This window comes from Staurois parvus, unplaced genomic scaffold, assembly GCF_062004578.1.
Source record: "Staurois parvus isolate SC_StPar_1 unplaced genomic scaffold, SC_StPar_1.0 ptg000686l, whole genome shotgun sequence".
NCBI classification, from domain to species: domain Eukaryota; kingdom Metazoa; phylum Chordata; class Amphibia; order Anura; family Ranidae; genus Staurois; species Staurois parvus.
The window spans coordinates 2,837,019-2,860,297 of record NW_028318482.1 but is presented as its reverse complement, the minus strand read 5'-3'; the positions used below and the strand labels follow the sequence as shown (position 1 = coordinate 2,860,297).

At 39.5% G+C, this 23,279-nt stretch overlaps 1 protein-coding gene across 2 annotated transcripts in view; it reads right to left on the bottom strand.

The window, feature by feature from the left end:
• Positions 1–12,942, bottom strand: part of LOC149447453 (myosin-binding protein C, fast-type-like) — a 209,830-nt gene extending 196,888 nt beyond the window's left edge. Inside the window, exon 1 of one of the 2 annotated variants that reach the window (XM_089652564.1) lies at positions 12,722–12,942. In XM_089652564.1, coding sequence (XP_089508690.1) covers positions 12,722–12,743 — 22 coding nt within the window. In that variant the 5' untranslated portion in view covers positions 12,744–12,942. The remainder of the gene's footprint in view (positions 1–12,721) is intronic. The other variant, XM_089652563.1, reaches the window with a different exon arrangement.
• Between the last annotated feature and the right edge of the window lie 10,337 nt (positions 12,943–23,279).

Sequence of the window (23,279 nt, the reverse complement as noted above, 5' to 3'; positions counted from 1 at the left end):
GTGTTGAGGGGGCATTGGAAGCAGAGGGGTTCTGGGGGGACATTGTAGATATAGGTATGCTGGGGAAGGCATTGGAGGCAATGGGGTGCTGAGGGGGGCATTGAAAGCAGAGAGGTTCTGGGGGGACATTACAGACAGAGGTGTGCTGTGAGGCACTGGAGGCAAGGGTGTGCTGGAGGAGCTTTAGAGACAGAGGGCGTTCTAAGGGGCATGGAGGAAGAGGTGTGCTGGGAGCACATTGGTGGTAGAAGGGTGCTGGGGTTAAAGGTCTGGTGGGGCGCATCTTTGAATAGGAAAGGGTCTGATGAGTCACAAGACTTTCTCCTCCATTCCCAGATTGTGGAACAGGCAGGAGAAGCAATGGAAGGTCATTGTTTGGAACGTTTCACAGCAGGTTCACTGAACATCCAACGCCATTAATCCCTGCAGTGGAAGTTCAGAAACAGGAAGAGAATGAGGCATCTTAGCACAGAAAACTCCCAGCTGCCTGGGATATTCTTCTCTTGCTGAGGCTATAGAGAATTGTTTTCAGCTAAAGTTCCGCTTTAAAGATATGCCTGTCTTAGAAGCACTTATATTTTAAATGAATGCCCCCCCCCCTATAAATTCTGACAACTGTGTATAAAATAAATAAATTGTTGAGGATAGCCTTTACAAAAATAAATCTGGCCATACATGGCTCAAGTTTTCTTTTTGTTCAGTCCAAAGAAAAATCAATTTTCCCATCTGCACATTTGAGGTGGATGGGGGAATCCTCCCCACTGACCCATTGTATTCTGACAGTGGGAGACCGTCCTGACACTGTCAGAATATACAGATCAGCCCTGAGGCCTTTTTCTCCAGCCACTAATGCAGCAATTTTTTATTCAATAGAATGGTTGAAAAGAAGTTGATTGGTAGATCAACTTATATTCAAATGCAGTGGGCACACATGGATTGAATTTTGAACCATCTATGGCCTAAGATGGCTTTTGATGAAAAAGGAGGAAAAATCTATGCAGCATAGCATGGACAGACTTTCAGTTTTCTCCACTGTTGTCTGCTGCCATATTTGTAATTTAAATCCTTTCAAGCATTAAGGTGGATTTCTTTCTCCTGTACCTCTGCCCAGGAACTATAAAAATTTGGTTATTATTTTCTGCATATGTGCCTATTATAGTGATAATCTTCCATAAGCTCCTTTATATGCACAGACCTCTTGAATATGCCACAGAGTTCTATTAAGCCTGGTACACCCTGGAAATAAAGTAAAGATTCCATTTTACATATGGTAAAAGGATCCATCTCAAAATATTTGTTGATAGTGTAGAGTGATATAATTCAGACTTGAAAAGGTTAAAGTACATAGGGAGATTCCAACTTTTTCAAGTACAATTTAAAAGCTGCTAATGTATAGATAAGGAGGACCATTAAGCAAAATTTTCTACATAATGGTGAGCTGAATCCAGGGCCTTCCATCATATTGAGCCTGGATAATATGTAAAGCATATGTATTACAGTTAAAACTTTAGAGCTAATCATTAATATCCACCCAAAGAAAGTAAAGACAAGTACCGCCTTCCCAACAGGCACCCTCGGAATGTTAGGCCTTTCATGTATAAGTGATATATGATATGTAGCTTTACACACATCTAAGCCAATGTATAGCAGCTGCTCTATTCTAATTATTACAAAATAAAGCTTTGCAAAAAATTTTCAGTCTAATTATAGGAAAATACATTACACTGAAATAAATCGCCTGTGTATTTTAGTTGTAGACACACTATCCATTTATAAAAATGATTCCTTCAATATGACATATTACATAACAGTGTCATGTAACTTTGAAAGGCTACATATAAAAACAATCTGATGAATTTAAGATTTTTAGCTTGTAATAAAGATCCAGTTCACTCAAAACTGATATTTTAGTGTTTGAGAGCCCACAATAACCAGGTGCACAGGAACGGAATACTTTGCAAGGATGTTTCATATGTTGCAGTAAACTATTTCCTAAGATTCTTGTTATTAAATAGGATCATCTTATGCAGTGGCATTGCTATGGGGGTGCAAGGGGTGCGGAACCCCCCCGGGTGATACCTGCCAGCGGGGTGGCACCATCCCAAGGGAGGTGGCGATGGACTGCTGAGCTTTTTTCAGCCGGAAAGTAGCAGAACAGAGTTCCACCACCTCCAGCGCTGGTCCTGTGTTTTCCTCAGGCTCTCACTGGCTGCTGTCACTTCTAAATACAAAGGCCCAGTTTCTGCATTTAGAAGTGACACACAACTCTCTAGGCGGTGCGGCTGCACTGTATCCTCCACTTGCGGGTGCAGCGGAGCTGGAGTGATGTTGGAGGCACTGGGTTCCGGCGCAGTGGGCCTGTTGCCAGGCTGCCCGCTGCAATTGCCAGCACCCATAACATCTTTCCTGTGGCCACTCCTATCCAGGCAGATCCCTTGATATCACTGGACACTGGTGTAGGGAGGGCATCCATCCAGGCATTGCCTGTTGCATGTAATTGCCAACACCTGACCCGCAGGGACGTGGCCATTCTATCAAGATTCCAATTCCAACAAACCATTCAGGTCCGTTCCAATTTCATCCAGATCCCCCTGCCCCCCTCTCTTACCCCCCCCCCTCTTTTTCACCCCCCTTCACTCACCCCCCTCTCTCTCTCACTCCTCTCTCTCACCTTCCTTCTCTCTCATCCTCTCTCTCTCTCTCTCTCTCTCTCTCTCACCCTCCTTCTCCTCTCGCACCCCCCCTCTATCTCTCTCACCTCCCTTCCCCCACCTATTTCCCCCCTCTCTCTCTCCCCTTCTTCCATTTCTCTCCTTTTCCATCTCCCCCATACCTCTCTCCTTCTTATTCCTATATCTTCTCCCCACCCCCTTCTGTCTCTATTCTTCCACCCCTCTTAGTTTTTACTAGGAGGTTCTGTCATATTTCAGGATCTCAGTACAAAAATGCGCTGTCAGTAAAGTTTCCAAGCTTTCTCAGTATAAAAAAAAAAGTTCTGCGGGTTGGCAGCTGTCAGGAAGGAACTGAGTGGGAGCCGAATGGGCGCACAGGACATTTAACTCCTCAATCATTGGGTATCTTTAGTGTACTATGTAAGCAGTAGGCGCTACCTAGAGCCGCTGAAAACCACACCCAACATTGCTTTGTATGGATTAGGGCCCAAATTATGACCTTGCACATAGGCCCACTGCTTTCATAAAACACCCCTAGTTACATCATAAAGACCACCAACCCTAGTGATGCCACTGATCTTATCTCAGATAGATAGAATCTGGAAAAAGATAAAAAGATTATAAGAAGTGGATGAAAGGTAATAGTAAGTGGTATGACCAGGTCAAAGCTTAAACCATATCTAAACCCCAAAACAAAACATTAATATATTGTAGCTTACAAGTTCTCAGATGGAGTGGCTGTATTTGTTTTCTTTTTCGGACTTCTTTTAATGTAACCTAATAATTCTGTGAATAAGAAACATTCTGTTTCTGAACTTCAAATGTCTTTTTTTTCAATCCTCATTTTATCGGGCATGTAGAGGTTAATAATTTTCATGGAAAAAAAGATTGTTTTTTGCTAGTTCAGCTCACAGGATGTAACAAGAACACTGTCTTTTTGGCAAGCTCAGCAGGTGTTTCTTTGTACTTTCTAAATTATTTTGTAGTCTATGAAAAAACAAAACTAATGCAGTCCGCACATTTAAGGACTGGTAAGATGCAATATATTAAAGTTTGAGGTTTAGGTACTGTAAGGATCAGCATCAAATGGAGCGCTTATAAGATGTCAGGATGTGTTTTAGGATGTGCTTCTTGCTGTACTTTTCTTATTTGTCCACATAACAAAACAAGCCTAAAAGTCAACCCTCATAAGGGTTTTTTTATACATTACCTGTATACAAATCTTTATCTTCCAGGCTGTTCACTGGACTTTTTGATCAGAACTTACACCCCTGTCACATCGGGTGCGATTTGCATGCCATGCAACTTGCAATTGTATGTCAAGTCGCACTCTATTGGCCGCTATTAGAGCGGTCATATCGGTGCGGTTCCTACTTGGTCAGAGCCACACCGATTTAGAAAGTAGTGCATGCACTACTTTTGTTGCGATTTTTTATAGACATCTGTTTCAGATGTCTTACAAATCACAACTGAAATTGCCAGGTCACCCGATTTTGAAATTGTGTGACTTCACTGTAAGTCGCACAGTTTAAAAATCAGCTTTGATGTGACCGGGGGCTAATACCCCATACACACGATAAGAAAATCGAATAAATAATTTGCAGAACCATTTTCTCTTCATTGATGAGCAGGATGTTTTAACTGATAACGATATTGTGAACGAAAAAATCCGGTTGAACAATAGTGAAAAATTTTGTCGTTTTGTATATGAACGACCGATTTTCTATGCGGTGGTATGACGGTCATATGAAAAAAATCTATCAAAAACTATCACGCATGAGCGGAAACAGAAGATGACCTGGATGTTTATGTCCAAGGAATCTTTGTAAACACCAATGAAAAATCCAAATATTAAAAGTAGATTGGTCTAATGAGATAATGAAACCAGAATTCTGCATATTATATTTTATGTATCACTATTTATGTATATAGAAAATGTAATAAACTATATTATACTCATTGCTGGTAATTGTTGTGTATATCACTTGTTCTGGTCAGAAGGGCGTGGCTACAAGGTCACACGCACACCGCATCACTTCCACTTGTACGGAAGACGTCAACACTACGTATTGCCCGACAAACAATTTTTTTAGATTGTTTAATGTGGGCCACGATTTCAAACAACGAGCGAACTCCTCTCGGTCGTCGGATGAACGATCAGGTTGTTCCTGCCAAAGGCAGTGAGGTTGATTTGCTACAAAATCTGGTGCAGCTCTGCATAGAAACCAATCAGCTTCCAGGTTTTATTGTCAAAGCTTAATTGAACAAGCTGAAGTAAGGCTGGCCATACATTATACAATTATCTTCCAATTTTCTGCCCAATTTCCTTTAGATTTACCTTCAACTGTGTAGTGCAAGGGCCTGCCTAATTGGATACAACTTAAAGTGTTGTTTTGTTTTGGTTCGTCCTCCTATTATATGGTTTTTGGTAAATCTAAACCAAAAATCTCCAGATAATTCTATAATGTATGGCCAGCCTTAGACGCTGACTGGCTGCCATGCACAGCTGCACCAGATTTTGCATTCTCCAGTTTTAGTAAGTCCACCAGAGTGTCTATCTCTAGTTTCTTTCTACTACTCTTTATTAATCAGGTGTGAGAGGGTGTGTTCAGCTATTAACCCCTTTTCTAATGCTAAACAGCCAGATTACAGGGAGCCAACCAGTCTGCCTGATAAAATGTAAAAATTCTGGGTGACACATGTGCTCCTTCACCATGCCTTAACCAGCTGGGGCTGCCTGCCACAGTAGACATTGTTGCCTAGAATATATTCTAGTCTACAATCTTCCCTAAGCCTACAGAAAAAAGAAAGTGTGCACACCAATATGTATTTTACAAATGTAATCCACTCGCCCTCCAGAGGATTTATCTCCCTTCCTGACAGGCCATTTTTTGCGATACGGTGCTGCATGACTTTAACTGACAATTGCACGGTCATGCAACGCTGTACATAAATTAAATGTATTTAATTTTTTCCCACAAATAGAGCTTTCTTTTGGTGGTATTTGATCACCTCTTTTTCATTTTTTGTGCTAATTTTGAAAAAAAAAAATATATTTTTGACTCTTTGCTAAAAAAAATATCCAATTAAAAAAATTATTAAAAAATCAAATTTCTTCATAAATTTAGGTCAAAATGCATTCTGCCACATGTCTTTGCTAAAAAAAATCCCAATACGTGTAAATTAATTGGTTTACAGGAATGTTATTGCGTCTACAAATGGCGGTATAGATACTGGAATTTTTTTTTATACTAGTAATGGCAGCGATCAGCAACTTATAGCGGGACTGCGGCATACATTCTGACACTGGAGGGAACTGACTAACTGCTGCTGACATCCCCCGTGACACTAATACAGTGATTAGTGCTAATAAAAAGCACTGACACTGTACTAATGACACTGGGCAGGAAGGGGTTAACATCTGGGGCGATCAAAGGGTTAACTGTGTGCTGTATGTATTTTACTATGTGCTGTGTGTTGTGTTTTACCAGGGAGGCATGCTGTGCAGAGATACAAAACAGCATGTCCATGCTGACAGGAGAGAGACCTGTGTTGTTTTCACACAGGTCTTTCCCCAACGATCACCAAGTGGGGGATCGCCAGCTGGGACCCTGTGATTGACATCTGCGCCCCCTACCTGGAAATGCAAATCACATATATATAGGTGATTTTGCACAGCCCTGCCACTCTGTAGCAGTACTTTTGCTATAGGGCGAAGTTAAAGTATTGGATCAGATTTTTTTTAAAAAACATTCAAACTTTTTTGTTTATAGGTATTGTTTTAGTTTTATAAAAATACTTTTATTATAAAAAAAATTGGTTAATATTTAATATAATTATGCCTATAATTGAACAGGAAGTGCATGATCTGTAAGAGTTAATCATAAGTTGTAAGATTTGAATGCAAAAGTCTGGGTGACACAAGCCCTCCTTCACCATGCCTTGTCCAGCTAGGGCTACCTGCCACAGTAGATATTATTGCCCATCTATTGCCTATCTTCGCGTCTATGATCTACTCTATGGAAAAAAGCCTATGGAAAAAAAGAAAGCGTGTACACACTTCCATATTTTAAAAATTGTATAGAAAATGAAAAATATTGGGTTAATTTTTTTTCTAATAGAGACATGCAAACATTTGTTGCTTATATATATTGCTTTAGTTTTTTATATATATATATATATTTTTTTTTATTAGTTTGGTTAATCTTCAACATAATTATGCCTATAACTGAGCAGGAAGTGCATGATTTGTAAGAGTTAACCATGAGTTGTAAGATTTAATGAAGAGTGACACCCAAGATCCATTTGTCTGGTAATCAATCACCAGCTCAGTCATATAGCCAAAACCCTATCAGTCTGTAAGCTTATCAAGAAGTGAGGACCTGACTGTTTAAGTCTTCACCGGCATGAGTTACAGTGGGGGTAATATTCATCTAGTTGAGAAGATCTAGGTAACAGAAGTCTTGTATTTGTAGATTGCAATACCAGCTTGATGTACGTGCCTAATGAGCATTGCAGCACCAGTGAGGTTTAGTAACTTGTTCATGTGAAGCCCATTAACACTTATCTGTATGTACAGTATGTACCTACTAGCTCTGACAACTATCCAACCAATATCCCTACATCTATTATTGATGAGTTTTTCTGTTTAACATGTCAGCTATTTTAAATACTTAATACAAAACATCCTGCCTAAAAGTGATATATAGACAAAAATTAAACCACATAAATATAATAAATCTCAACAGCCAACACCCTGTGACACTTCTCATATGTGCTTATAAATCAAATTAAACCAAAATGATGTAGCACTAATAATCCTTCCTAAACGTTGTCATCCCAAGCTGTCTGTTATTTCCTTTATTAGCCAGAAAATGTTCACACACACCAGCAGCACCAGATGCTGCTTTCAATCTTTTTTTTTTTGGCTGAAGTCCTGACTTTGGGTTTAGGGCTTGCCCACATACCATTCACCCCAAAAAATAGTTATTGGCCACTCAGGTACCCTCACTAGAAAGAAAGCAAATGTTAGCCATAAGGTCAAGAAATAAAGGACAATGTGACACCCTACTTAAAGGGGGGGATTATTTTATGATTGCCTTCTCTGGCAGTTTTTAGACAGTTGTAAAATAACCCAACGACAGAAATGAAGAAAGCATTGGGTAAAGGTGTTTCTAAGAGTATTCACAAGACTGCAGACAGAAATATACAGACATCCCATCCTATCTTTATAGCGAATAATTGGTGGACATTACAATGCAGTAGATGCACTGTATACAAGGCAGAGAGCATGCTGCTTCTAATAGTGCATTCTGGTTTAAAATACCCACTAAAATTATATAACATGGTTGTGGACCAAACAGAGGAACCAATACAAAAGAAGTGACAGAACTTACATGTGCCTAGGGATGCATAATCTTTTTAGACACAGCCTCCAACATAGGCTTTAGAGAGTATTAGCAATAATAAATCTGTAATAACTACAATGGTTTATGCAATAAAGAAGGCTTAGAGACACAGAACAAACACATGTCCAAGATTTTCCAGTTGCAAATTGAATCTGCTCAGGGGAATGCAGTGGTAATTTGTTGTAGTCTGTCTATAAGATACCAGAATTACAACAATCACAGCACTGACTATTCTCCTTAAGTCATTATTTAGTTTATTTAGTGTAAAGCTTCACCAGACCAACCAGCACTATGAAATGTAGATCAGCAAGTTACATTGTTGTTGTCAATCATCTAAGTAACGAGTGAGGGATTTAGATCAGGGAACCTTACGTACCAAGAGGAGAATGTCTTTCTTCCTTGTGCCATAATTATTGAAACCTGAACACTTTCAAAAATGTCCTAGGGTGATTGTCATTACAAAATGTGTCATTGATATAGACACATGATGGAAAGAATGGGTCTAAATAAACACTAATGATGTTATGTGTATCATTAATATTTATATTGCAATTTTACCTTATTGGACTGATCATTTTTTTTAATAGTATGTAAAACATGCTTGTCATCTGAACATGTTCTTTATATAAATGTTTCCCAACAGATAGCTGATGAGCCATATATGGCTTTCTTCCACCAGTGAGGTTTATCATTGTAGGGTCTTAGTACTTGTCTGTCTGATCACCTACTGTATTATGCAGCTCCATGAGTAACTATCCATATATAACCAGCAATAGTCCTTGTTTATATAATTTCATAAATGACAATAAACACACATTGTAAATTATTATTTAAAATTTTTTAATTTTTTGTAGCAATACTTAAAACATTGAGAAGCTCTTTATAAATACACTCTTTTTAAAAGTGGTATGGCTGTAGCAATGTGTTAAACCATACAGTTGACTTCTAGTCTAATGATCCTATAGAACTGACACTTTCTTAAGGTCCTTAAAGTGTAAAAATTTTTACTGAATACAGCCCAAAATGTTTTACAGACAAAATTTTATTTTTAGTTTTATACATGGAGGTAGGCTTTTGTCAAGTTTGTAATGCTCTTTGTGTCCTTAATGGGAAGAATCCCTTTTATTTCCTGTTCTGTCACACCTGTTATCTAGGCAGGAAGAAAAGCAAAAACGTAAAGGCAAGAAGAACATGAGAGAGGCTTTACTCTTCCTCGCTCAATTAAAAAAATGTTTTTGATTGCTCCTCTTCCCTGTTTGGGAGACCCCCCACCCCACCCCTTTTTTTCTTTTAATATAATGTTTATTGAACTTTTATCTTTGTACAGATCATAAAAAGGATAAAGAAGCCAAAACCTATACAATAGCTTATGACAGTCAAAGCGGCTGGTTTATGGCTGAAAGTAAGGTGATAATCACTATGAAAAACACAATGAAGTTGAAACAAATGAAAAGCATATAAAGAAAATAAAACCAACTAAGTAAGTTGTGTATTCTAAATTAGCCACCATACATAGGCACATCGTGGTGGGTCAATGTGACCTATGAGAATCATGGATGAAGATAAAGACATTAACCACAAAAATCCTATAGTATGGATAATGGTCAGCAGGCCAACTAATTCCAATATGGGCAAAAGCAATGCAACAAACACCAGCCCCCTTCTGATCTGCCTAATAGTATATAGAAAGGAAATTATAGATCTTTTTAGTGGGTTCATAAACAGCTAAAAAACTTTATCTAAGCTAAAGGTGTCATTTTAAAAGGGTCTAGTGGAAAAAAGCACTGATCCTTTCATTGTGTTGCAGGTTCTTTCGATTGCATGTATGTAAATCTTGATCTTCGGTCTGATGCCCTGGGATCTACAAATAAGCTAATCTCCTGCAAACAGTGACCAGCTTCATGGTAGCTTCCTCAGCATCATCATCATCACAGATCATAGTTAGGCAACTCATCACAGAGATGAGTCAGTAGTGAGGTGTGAGACAGAGGGTGGTTGGCCAGAGACAAGAACATCACTGTTTGCAGAAGAAAACACACTACTATGTAAGAATCCTGCATTGTTGGTTAGAATACAGACCTAGTATTCAGGTTCCTTCTCTAAATATGACACTAAAAAAATGTGTTTTATACCTTTGTGTTCTACACCTTTGAAAAAAATCGAAATTTTGCAAGATGGCATTTGCATGCACAACATCTTGTACTAAGATTTAAAAAAATGTAATATAATAAAATTTTAATCTCAAATGTACTGTAGTGTATTGTAATTGTTGTTATTGGGAAATTACAGCCCCCGAATTGACCTAATGTGGCTGCTGAGTTCAGCACTCTGCTTCTTATGGTTTGACATGCTTTGTATAGAAATATAATGCACTGTGTTCATCAACAAAATCTCCAAAGCAAATCCCCACCTTCATACTCCCACTGTGGCCATTTCAAGGAGTATTTCTTTCCAACCAATGAATTCTCTGTTCATTTTTCTTTTGGAGGAATGCAGTGGGAAGAGCCCCTTGCATAACTTTTTAATAGCTGGAGGTTTGGAGAGAGAAGGTAGAACTTTGATGTCTAAAGCTCTATATCTCATCTTACCACTGGAGTCCCTGGGAGACTTAAAATCTAAAGGCTGATTCATTTTACCAGCATCCACCAAAGGCTACAATATCAGTAATTGTAGACTTAGCCTTTAACTATATATAATGGGATTTGTTTGTCTAATAAAAAATCAAATGTAGGTAAAGTAATTTGACCATGAGCAAACTAAATTTTTATGTTTCTTAATCAAAGCACTAGAGGCTGCCAGATAAAATTAATAGAAAGTCTATCATATCTTTTATGCTGGTGCTTGGACAAGTGCTATGGAAAATTATCCCATCAGGCCAACATATCAAAGGCGGCATCAGGCTCTCAGACTGTTTAAATTTCAACTGCTTAGCACCTATCACTCAAATATAGATATTAATACACTATGATTGTTAGATGTTGGGTTTCAAGATATTAATATACTATGATTGTTGGATGCTGGATTACATTTGAAAAACAACTCTTATGGTTGTTCCATATCCTTATTCAGATAATAGCTGTTAATTGATTTTTGCCACTTGAGCTAACAGTGCATTGGAATTTCAACCTTGAATCTGACTGATGGTCAAGAATAATCTTGTAAAATATTCTTGATTTAAAAAAAAGCATAGTTCTGAATAACAGCTAAATTGAATTTAAAAAATGAAAACTGATGCAAAATGATTAAAAGACATCTAACACTGTGTGGGTATCCATATATGGCGCCAGGTATTTTCATTTACACACACACTTTCCCTACTGTTCCTATAAGGGACACTGCTAAAAAAATATATGAAGGGGAAAAGATACATACGTGTTAAAACGTTATTTTTACTTTAAAAAGTATACATTGATGCTGAGTATGCATCTAAAACAGAAAAAAAATACTAAAGATATTTATATATGCAGGTTATTGGTTGATCCTTATCACATATCTCTTGAAACATCCTTCTCATCCATTGAAATTTCAACCTTGAATCTGACTGATGCTCAAGAATAATTTTGAACAACGGCCAAATTCAATTAAAAGGTGGAAAATGTTTAACAGTTTATTTATAGGCAGCTAACACTTTTCAGGTATTCAAATACAAGCACCAGGTATTTTATATACCCAAATACACACTATTTCTTGTAATACAGTTAGGAACATTGCAAAAATGTATATGAATGGCAATAGTATATTTCAGTAGCTTCCGTTATTTAAATGTTATTTTTATTTTAAAAAAAGTCAAGCTGAAAAACAATTATTTTTCATGCTAAAGATATTCAGACATGCTGATGATTTGTTTATCCTTATCACATGATACTTTTTCTGACAACACATGAATAACATGCATGTAAGCTATTAAGAACAACAGTTTTTACTGCAAGCATTCTCTACTTTTTTACTGACCAATTGTTATAAAGGAAACATTTTTATCTGATTAACATTGGGTATCTGGGTAGATGTACCATAACAATCTTTTTATGTAACAGGCAGTAAGTAGGAGATGTCTTTGCACCATCTCTGCATATTTGTGACTTTCCATGCTGATGGCTCTGCAACTTAAGATGCTTTGTTTCAATGTGATGATAAACTTTGTTTTTACCATTTGCACAAACTATTGCATTCTGCTAACAAAATGTGCTAAAAATATCAGTTTATGGCTCTTCCTAAACCCTTAATTTACATTCCATGGGCGTTATGTTGATTGTTATTGATTACATTTTTCATTTTAAAAAAATCTTTAAACTTTTAATACATGGTAACAGTTTGCAGCAGTTGAATGACTAGATTTTAATCCCTGCCATTGGATTTATTAACATGAATGAAAAGTATTGAGATACTTTTTACAATGCAGATGTAGGAGTGAACTGTTTAAATATTGTTTGTAAAACTATGGACTGCACTGTTTTTAAAAGCAATAAAAGGAATTTCCCTTCCACTGAGCACAAAATACAAAAACACTTTAACAAAAGTTAAATATCCTCATTTCAAAGAGCAATAAAGGAATTTCTGTTTAAATGTAATGCACTCACTGATTAATTATGCAAAAAAAATGACTGAATCAGAAAGCATTGGATACAGGAGAGACTGTCCTACCAGGTTTTGCTGGTTCAGGCATGCTTGTGTCACCTTCCTCTTCGGTCCAGGCACAAACTCTGTCTTTGCAGTTGTCTCTTTAAAGACAGTCTCTCCTCTCCTGAGAGATGTTGATAAATGTCACCTGACCCCTAAAGTCGGTTGCCAAATTCCTAAGTAGTTCCATAAACTTCCCTAAAACTCTTGATGGGGAGGAATCTCTGCCCTGGCCTTAATAGTATGCTTCAGCAGAGAGGACTCGATGTGACTTGACTGACAGATCAGGAAAAGTCTGAGCCTATAACTAGCATAGAAGAGCCAGCTGCAGCCACAGAGGAAGCAAAAAAGCAGATTTGGGAGGGGGATATCAAGCACAGCTGACAACTTTGTTTCTAGAAGTGCAATCTCCAATAAAGCTAAATATCTCTCAGAACTATAAAAATATATCCCATCTCTTCTTACTTTTAACCAGCTTCTATCAAGTGAATTCACTCAAGCATCAAAATGAATGTGGTTCTCTTCCAGTAATGATGTTGAAGTTACAGCTTTTTTGAAATCCTGATAAACACAATCTCTGCCTCTTTTTCTCACATTTTTTTTAGCGCTAACAATGCAAACAACACTCTGAACAGCTAGAGAAGTCATCTATAACAATACGTAGGCCAGTGCTCTCTACCAGCTCTTTCCTCTGATGATTACCAAGCTTTCTCCTCAATACCTCCAAACTCAGCTGACTTCTTTACCAGTAAAAAATATGTCTGTGTATTCAGTGCCTGTAGGATCAGTGAAAAAAACAAAAAGAGGAAATATACAGTATATGTTTATTTAAAACATCCTAAATAAACTTTTACAACCAATCAAACTCATGTCACCTTATAGTCTGACCGACACATTTCTTTTATATGTCTTCATTAGGGGCTGCCCAGAATGGGTGAGGTCATATAGGTGGAAAAAATGGGAGCAAAACTGAATCTTTAAACGTGTTTTAACCCCTTGGCAGGATGGGGTTTAGGGTCATGTGACCGCCATGCTTGGCTGTCACAGCGGTCACATGATCGGAAAGGTCCCGATCGCAAGTAGTGGTCAAGACCTTTCCATAAGGTGCCAGTAAATGGACACGCAGGACGCACGCTCTTGGCACAGGTTTGTTTGCTTTTGATACACAAATATGCAGAGGCTCGGCATCAAGGCTCAGCAGCTGAGAGGCCGCATATTTGCGTACTATCGGTGTAACAGGTTAATAGATACAGTATCTATGATATTTTAAACAAACTTATTTTGGTCTGTGGTTGTGAAGGTCTGCTGGTGGGGGGCTTTTTGAAATCTGGAAGCCCCATTTAAGCCTTTCCACATGAATAATTATGTCACCTAGAAATAAAGATGCAAACGTTTAATAAGTCCTTTATTAAAAAGAATAAAATGTCATAAAAGCCCCTTATTGTAAATCCATTGTCAATCACAATGCCTGCCGACTCACTGAAAAAAAAAATAAAAAAACTTGAAGACCTTCAGCATACAACCTATCTTGACGTTACACATTTTAAAAAAATACTCCACTTTTGTTGAGAAAAAAACATTCCCCTCTGGGGTTCTATGTACAGTTGCAAGAAAAAGTATGTGAACCCCTTGGGATTACGTGGAGTTTTGCATGAATTGGGCATAAAATGTGCTCGGAACGTCATCTAAGTCATAACAATAGAAGAACACAGTCTGCTGAACATAATACTACACAAACATTAGATGTTGCCATGGTTTAATTGCACATGACATGTAAACATTCACAGTGCAGGGAGGAAAAAGTATGTGAACCTTTGGACTTAATAACTGGTTGACCCTCCTTTGGCAGCAATGACCTCAACCAAACGTTTCTTGTAGTTGCAGATCAGACCTGCACAACAATCTGGAGTAATTTTGGACCACTCCTCTTCACAAAACTGTTTCAGTGTAGCAATATTCTTGGGATGTCTGGTGTGAATCGCTCTCTTAACGTCACGCCACAGCATTTCAATCGGGTTGAGGTCAGGACTCTGACTGGGCCACTCCAGAAGGCGTATTCTGTGCTGTTGCAGCCATTGTTTTGTTGAATTACTTGTATGCTTTGGGTCATTGTCCTGTTGCATCACCCATCCTCTGCGGAGCTTCAGTTGGCGGACAGACGGTCGTACGTTTTCCTGCAAAATGTCTCTGGGAGAAGTCATTAAGCTAGGGCCTCACATACTTTTTCCTCCCTGCACTGTGAATGTTTACATGTTATGTGCAATTAAACCATGGCAACATATAATGTTTGTGTAGTATTATGTTTAGCAGACTGTGTTCTTCTATTGTTATGACTTAGATGACGTTCAGAGAACATTTTATGCGCAATTCATGCAAAACTCCACGTAATCCCAAGGGGTTCACGTACTTTTTCTTGCAACTGTACATTGCAAGAATTTTAACAAACTTTGTTGCAGATTCCTACCTTTTGTTATTCTGAAGAAATAGCTGTTTATCTGTGTCCACGTGTAAAGTGAATTTGAATAAGAGTGACTTTATATCAGCTGCTGCACTTGCAGGGTCCTAATGAGGATCAATGCAAGGTCTGCATCTCTTTAGACGTGATTTCCCTTTGGGAGTATTTCACCAAAAATGACATTTTTGTTGCAGAGGATGCCCAAAATTTGACTTGCATCTTAGTGCAGACTTCTGGGAAAATCAGTAAGCCAAACACACAAACAGGAAATGACAGTTCTGGGGGCGTTCTGCACACCATCTGTGTATAGAATGCCTCCAGCTTGCCATAGCGTACTGCATTTTACAGAAAATTACAGTTCTGCAGATTGAAAAGGAAAGGTAATTTTTGAATAATATTTAGCTATAATATGACTTACGTAGCAATTGTATGTGCTATATTAATTTTTTTTTTTTTCCACAAAAAGTAAGTTACCCTTTAAATAGATTGCAAAGTTGTAACTAGCTAAACAAACATATAAACAATTTTACTAATTCCTTCCTGGATGTGTTTTTTTTCATTAATATGATAAATCTTTGTGTATATACGGTATTTTAAAATTAATTGTACAGTAGGTTAACGTGCAGTGGAGGTGTTTTTTCTTCACTTCCTCCACTTTTCTTCAACAGGGAGTAATCGTTTATCCTGGGGAAATACAGCTGACTATACTGTACTTCCCCAGGATCAGGGGACACTGGTCAGCAATTAAGCTATACAGCAGGAACAGACAAATGCTGCCCCTGCTGACTTTCAGAACACCCAAACAGCAGCTGTATTAGACAATAAATTTTTCTGCTCAGATCCTTCACTTTTTCAGTCAAGGGATGTCAGGCAGGAGACAGCACCACTAATTGGAATTTGTTTCAATTATTCAGATTTGCATCATATATTTTGATTCATTTCATTTATTTGGATTAGTTTTATACACACTGCTCAAAAAGATTAAAGGAACACTTTTGTTTTTTTGTTTATTTTGTTAATTTTGTTTCATAAACTTTTATTGCAGTTTTTAGACAACTAGAATGAGAAAAAGGAAGTATATATCTACACACAGTTGTGCATAAAGTCAGAGGATAATACATATACAAACACAAGTGGGATAGATAACAATCACAAAATGGAGGAGGGGGGGAGGTAAATCAGAGAAAAAAAGAATCAACACAATCAATGGACACCCCTACATAGTGGTCTTAACCGAGGTCTGAACAATTCGTAAGGACTTTATATCTCAGCTATCAGCCTGAGATGTCGCCTAAAGCACAAGAGACGTTTACCAAGGCCTCGGTCATGCATAGCTATCTGAAAAATAATAACTGGGTACAAGGAGAAAGTAACTAGAAAAAGAAGGAGAGAAAGAGAAAATAAAATGTGGGGGGGGTGGGGGAGTAACCAAAAAGGCAGAAACTCTGGTCGAGCTCCAATCCCATTAGCCTACTTCAAAACTAATCCAAAGGGAAAAATCTCGACAAGACTCTGAAGATCACAGAATCCAGATAGATTCTAGGGTTGCCCTGGGAATACAATATTTTCACTGTCGGTAGTGGTCCTGATAGCGTTGGGTTGTCTTAAATTGAATCCAACAATACCAAGTAGAGGTATGTTTAGACATGTTATCTTGGGAAATGCAAATCAATTCTTCCATTTCATTCATCCCCATCACTCTATGAAACCATTCCTTAATAGTCGGAACTCTATTCGAACGCCAGTGCATGGAATGCAATGCCTAGCTGCATTTATCATGAACATTGCCAGGTACTTACGATACTTGGTAATAGGAACAGCGACATAGTGCAAAAAGGTATTGTGCTGGTTTAAATGCAAGATGTCCGTAGAGACCAGCTTAGTGATTTTGTGAACCTTTTCCCAGAAAGGTTGTAGTTTAGGGCAGGACCACCAGACATGCAACATTGTACCGACGTTATGCTCACAACGCCAACAGGTATTAGGTATCCCTGGTGAAAACTTATGGAGAAGGGCTAGGGTCCTGTACCATCGGATGAGAATCTTATATCCACATTCTTGGGTAGTTACGTTTAGGGAACCTCCATGAACATTTCTACAAATCGCTTCCCAATCTTCTGCTTGTTGCGAGATCCCCAGGTCACATTCTCATACGGAGTAAGAGGAGTGAGAAAAAGCTGAAAGCTCCCCAAACAATGAAGCATGTAAGCTGGAAATCAGATGTCTTTGGGGCTGATCCTTATCGCATAAGGTTTTAACGGGATTCAAAGGTCTGGTCCACTGAACAGCAAGGCTATGAGATGTGAGAAAATTTGGAGGTATGTTCAAAGTGGTATCTTGTGCGGAACAAGAGTATCATTGAGTTCCATGAAAGAGAGAAGGTTGCCTTTTTTGAAAAAGTGGCGAACTAGAACATCTCTATGAGGCCAGGTACGGGAAAGCAAATTAGGTTCTAGACCTGGTAGAAAAGAGGGGTTGAGACATAAAGAAGTCAGTGGTCCTAAATGACTAGTTGTAGCATATGATTTACACGTACTTCTGTACGCTTCTGGAGTGGAGCCAATCAGCGTGTGAGATTTTGCTTCTAGTGGTATGTGTTGAGTCAGGAGCCAAGGAATGTTTCGGAGAGGAAGAGCCACACTGGCTTGTTCTATCGCCGTCCAATTTTTATTTCAGTATGGATGTTCCATGCCACCAAACGATTTAAGAGACACGCCTTATGGTAACGGGTAAGATCAAGCAGGCCTATACCACCTCTTTCCTTTAGTAAAGTTAACCGAGAATATTTCATTCTCGGAGGTTATCATCCGACCACAGAAAAGGAAAGTTAGGTTTACAAAGTGCTACTTGTTCCGGAGATAGAGAAATATTAATGGCCCTTGATTTAGAGTAATTCATTTTCGAATTTGATATGGATTGAAAATGTTTGAGATCTTTAATCAAATTAGGCAGAGTAATGTGCACCTCTGTCAGAAAAAGTAACATATCATCCGCAAAAGCTGCTATTTTGTAAATCTGATCCCCGACATGTACGCCCCTTGTGTTGGAATTTTATGTCTTAACCTGCACAAAAATGGCTCTAAAGACAGGACAAATAAAATGGGGGAAAAGGGGCAACCCAAGGAACACTTTTTAATCAGAGTATAGCATCAAGGCAATAAAACGTCTGGGACATTGATCTGGTCAGTTAGGTAGCAGAGGGGGTTGTTTATCAGTTTCAGCTGCTTTGGTGTTAATGAAACTAACAACAGGTGCACTAGATAGGCAAAAATGAGATGACCCCAAAACAGGAATGGTTTTACAGGTGGTGTACTACTGGTAGCATGAGGCAATACCTGGACCCTACAGAGGTTGCACAGGAAGTCCAAATCCTCCAGGATGGCACATCAATACGTACCATTGCCAGAAGGTTTGCTGTGTCTCCCAGCACAGTCTCAAGAGCATGGAGGAGATTCTAGGAGACAGGCAGTTACTCTGGGAGAGCTGGGCAGGGTAATAGAAGGCCCTTAACATATGAGCAGGATCGGTATCTGCTCCTTTGTGCAAGGATGAACACTGCCAGAGCCCTACAAAATGAGCTCCAGCAGGCCACTGGTGTGAATGTCTCTAACCAATCAATCAGAATTGGAGTGTACACAGAGTGATTTTTTATTGCATGATTCACGTGTCACTCACAGCTGAATCTGGTATTGATTTTGCACTTATTAAGTATATACTTATTTGCACAAAGGTATATACATTTAATTGAATTATTTTGAAGGTAATATTTTGGAGGACTACCTATATTTGGAAATTTTGGACACATATATATATATATTTTTGGACACTTTAGTTTTGGACTTGTGTATATTTTATTTATATTTTATATTTCATTTATGATTTACTTTATTTATTTACCTGATTTATTTATTCATACTTATTGAGTGTTTTTCATGAGTTAAGGGTGTCAGGGATCCCGGGTCCTCGGCGGCGCGCGCATGCGCAGACCGCCGATCCGTCCCAGGCGGCGAGCGCAGAATCCTCGGCGATCGCGGCGGCCGCGCATGCGCAGTAGCGATCGCGGCCTCACCAATGGGAGAGCAGGGCGCTCTATTTAAAGCTGCCTGTGCATCTCCAAGTTGCCGCAAGGTCTCGTTCCTGTTCCTGTAAGTACGCTCCTTGTTGCCAAACTCTGCCTGTCCTGTTTATGCTGACCTTCTCCTGCTCTGACCCCGGCTCGTCCCTGACCATCCTTCTGCCTGACCTCCTGCACCGCGCTGCCCGCTACCTGCTGAACCTGGCTTGTGACCCCGACCATTCTCCGCTTACTCCCTCCGTACCACGCTGCCCGCACAATACCGACCCAGCTAGTCTGACCTCGCCTACTCCTGATAGCTGCCCATCCATCCCGCTCGGATCAGGATCTGTCATCCCATCCATCCCGCTCGGATCGGGATCTGTCATCCCCTTCACAGCAGGCTCTACCCGGGCACATACCCTCAGCGGGACCCCTCTGCCACCGCCGGGGGTGCCCAGGGACACGACCTGGTTTCAGTCTTGCACCAAGTCCATCCCCACCATCAGGGGCCCTGGTGAAAAGGCAGACTGGGACTTAGACTCCGCGTCCTGGGAAACCCCGTGCCGTGGACCACTAGAGATCCCGTTGGGCGGAGCCTGACAAAGGGGCTTTGAGTTCTATCCAGAGAAAGGTTTGAGTATTTTACTTTCAAGGGTGAAAGTGTGACTTATCTTGGGGGTGGTTTAAGTGAGAGTTTTATTTATTGATTGATAGTTCAGTATGACCGTTTTGGTGGTGGGTCAGTGATGGTCTGGGGAGACGTATCCATGGAGAGTTGCATAGACCTCTACAGGCTAGACAATGGCACCCTGACTGCCATTAAGTATCAGGATGAAATCCTTGGACCCATTGTCAGACCCTATGCTGGTGCAGTGGGTCCTGGGTTTCTCCTGGTGCACTACAATGCTCGGCCTCATGTAACGAGAGTGTTCAGGCAGTTCCTGGAGGATGAAGGAATTGATACCATTGAATGACCTCCACGCTCGCCTGACCTTAGTCCAATAGAGCACCTCTGGGATATTATGTTTCGGTCTATACGACGCCGCCAGGTTGCACCTCAGACTGTCCAGGAGCTCAGAGATGCCCTGGTCCAGATCTGGGAGGAAATACCCCAGGACACCATCCGTTGTCTCATTAGGAGCATGCCCCAATGTTTTCAGGCATGCATACAAGCACGTGGGGGCCATACAAACTACTGAGTACCATTTTGAGTTGCTGCAATTAAGTTTTAGCAAAATAGACTAACCTTCTGCATAATTTTTCCACTTTGATTTTCGGGGTATCTTTGAATTGAGTCCTCTATAGGTTGATAATTTTCATTTCCATCAAATGATGGTGTATCCTTACGTTCCTAACACGTTACCCAATCCATATCAGTATAGATATCCAGCATGATATTTTTCTTCATTGAGATTTGATGTGTTTTCAAAGTGTTCCTTTAATTTTTGGAGCAGTGTATTTGTTTCTATATTCAACGTTTTGATTGATTTGTGTTTTTGGAAAATTGGTTATATTCGTTTTAACGTGTTAACTCGTTATTTTGGGAGTTTACTCATCCCTGCTAGTCCAACCCACAAAGAGAAATGTAATAAGTTGATTGGATGATATCGTCTGGAGCAGGGATCTCCAAACTTTATAAAGAAAGGGCCAGGTAACGGTCTTTCAGACTTTAAGGGGGTCGGACTGCTGGAAGTCAGAGAAGAAAATGTCCTGGCTTCACTGGAAGTAAACAATGCCCGATTTTTCGAAATAGGGGAGGTATAGTGCCCCATCGCTAGTGTCAGTGGAAGGAATAGTTCCCCATCATTGGTGTCAGTGGGAGGAATAGTGCCCCATCATTGGTGTCAATGGAAGGAATTGTGGCCCATTGTTGGTGTCAGTGGGTGGAATAGTGGCCTGTCATTGGTGTCAGTGGGAGGAACAGTGCCCCACCACTAATGTTAATTGGAGGAATGGTGCCCCATGGTTGGTGTCATTGTAAGGAATTATATCCCAGCACTGGTGTCAGTGAGAGGAATTGTGTCCCAATGTAGGTGTCAATAGAAGGAATTGTGCTCTATTGTTTGTGTTTTGGGGAGGAATTTTGCCCCATTGAATCTCACAAAGCAGGTAAGTGTTCTTTCTACGTATTCTAGTGTTCTTGTTGCTGGCTTGATGCAGTCAGGATCAAAAGTGTGCATCAGCCCTAAGCTGGTCATGCATAGTTATTTTTTTTCAGTCAACCAGTAGGAGGATAGAGGAATCTCACCCTCTTGTCTGCTGGGGCCTTGTATTCTGACAACTGCACCCGCACTGTCAGAATACACTAGTTAACACTGTAGCTGTTGATCAAGGAAAGTTTTCCTATATGTCTCTTCAATCAAATGATTGATTTCTGTTGAGCAGAGACTGCCACACAATGATCAAATTTCGTCCAGTCCCATCTGAACCAGCCAAATTTCAATCAGTGTATGGCCAGCTCTAGTCCTGTCCTTTCAATGTCTTATATGAGGGAAGCCACTTGGCTAAGTACCAAAACATTTTCAACATGCGAATGAGCCAAAATGAATGTGAATAACTCGCTATAACATAATAACCTGAATAATGAAAAAGTCAACAGAAAAGTACCTAAAGAGGCTTTCCAGATTAGACATAAAGGGGAGAGCATTCTAAGTCTTCCTAAAAAAACTGAAGCTCTGAGCAGGTAGGTTTGCTTCCTGCATGTATTTTAAAGCTTCAGTAATAATTTTGATTGCCGTGAATAGGAAAAGGGTAAATATCTAGTTACTTGTTTCTAAGGTGAATGCTCCGACACTTTCATCTTGATCTTTGCTATAGAATTTGGTGATAACTTGGGTGAGGAGTGCTCGGTATCCAGAATAGTGCAGCTCCTGGTGTAAAATAAAATCATTTATTGCAGGTGTAAAAAATACAGATCGAGTCAATGCATTTAAGAGCAAGTGCCTCCCCCTTCTTCAGGACTGCTATTTCCAGCTTTAGAGAAAGTTGGGCTCCTAAAAGGATTCTATATTTTTTGTGAGTTCCGGCTTGTAGTGATTTCCTCGAAATGCTTTGGATGTTTTATACCTCCAATAAACAATTTTAATTTTACACCAAAAGTTGCATTATTCTAGACACTGGGCACTCCTCCCTCCACACCCAAGTTCGTGTTGAGATGATGGGATTATAATGCCAGAAAGGTGGCAGCTCAATCCCCCAAAAGGGGTATACTATCACCAACCACTGTTGAGTGTAACCCACTAGAAATGACCCCTTCCCTACTCCCCACAGAGCCACCCATTTACTACCGGTGACCAGTATAATCAGTCTATGTGGCCTCCAGCACAAACCAGACATAAAATTTGGTGAGTCACTGACTAACCAGGATGGGCATATCATGTAATACTTTATCCAGATCAGCAGCTTACCAAACAGTGAAGGAAGATGTCAACCCAGAGCCTGTACTTTAAAAAAACAATGGCAACTCCCAAATTTTTGCCATGACAGGTTCCTTTTTGTGGGCTGAGAGAGATCTGTGTTTGGACCATTGAACACGCTGCTCTACATTTCACAGATTCAGGGTCATTAAAAAGTAGCTGAAATCAGAAAATAGCGATTTACTTAGCAACTAGCCAGGTGCTGAGGCTAATTGGAATGATGAAAGCAGAGCTTCTCAATAGGTAGGTTTTCCCAATGGGCCTAATTTACTAACATTTATAAGAACAGGTGGATGGGCATATTATATTCCCATAGTATTTACCGTGTGCCCTCGAGGTCTGGGTACATGTGAGCACTGGCTATAGCTTACATTTAATGATTATACTCACAAATGTTGTTGGCATTACATTGCATTACATTTTAGCATTCAAATGTACACAGAATAAGCTGTGGTGTAAATAAAATAAAAAAAATGGATTTCTAGAATGTTTTTGAATCTACCTAACTACTGTTAGGGATTTTACATGTATTTCTTGTGTATATCAAAACCATTGATATTATTAAAAGGATAATTAAAAATAATAATACCAAAGCAAAAAAAAAAAGATTGCATTCTGTGATGCTGCCAGTCATCAAAATGATCACAGTGTGCA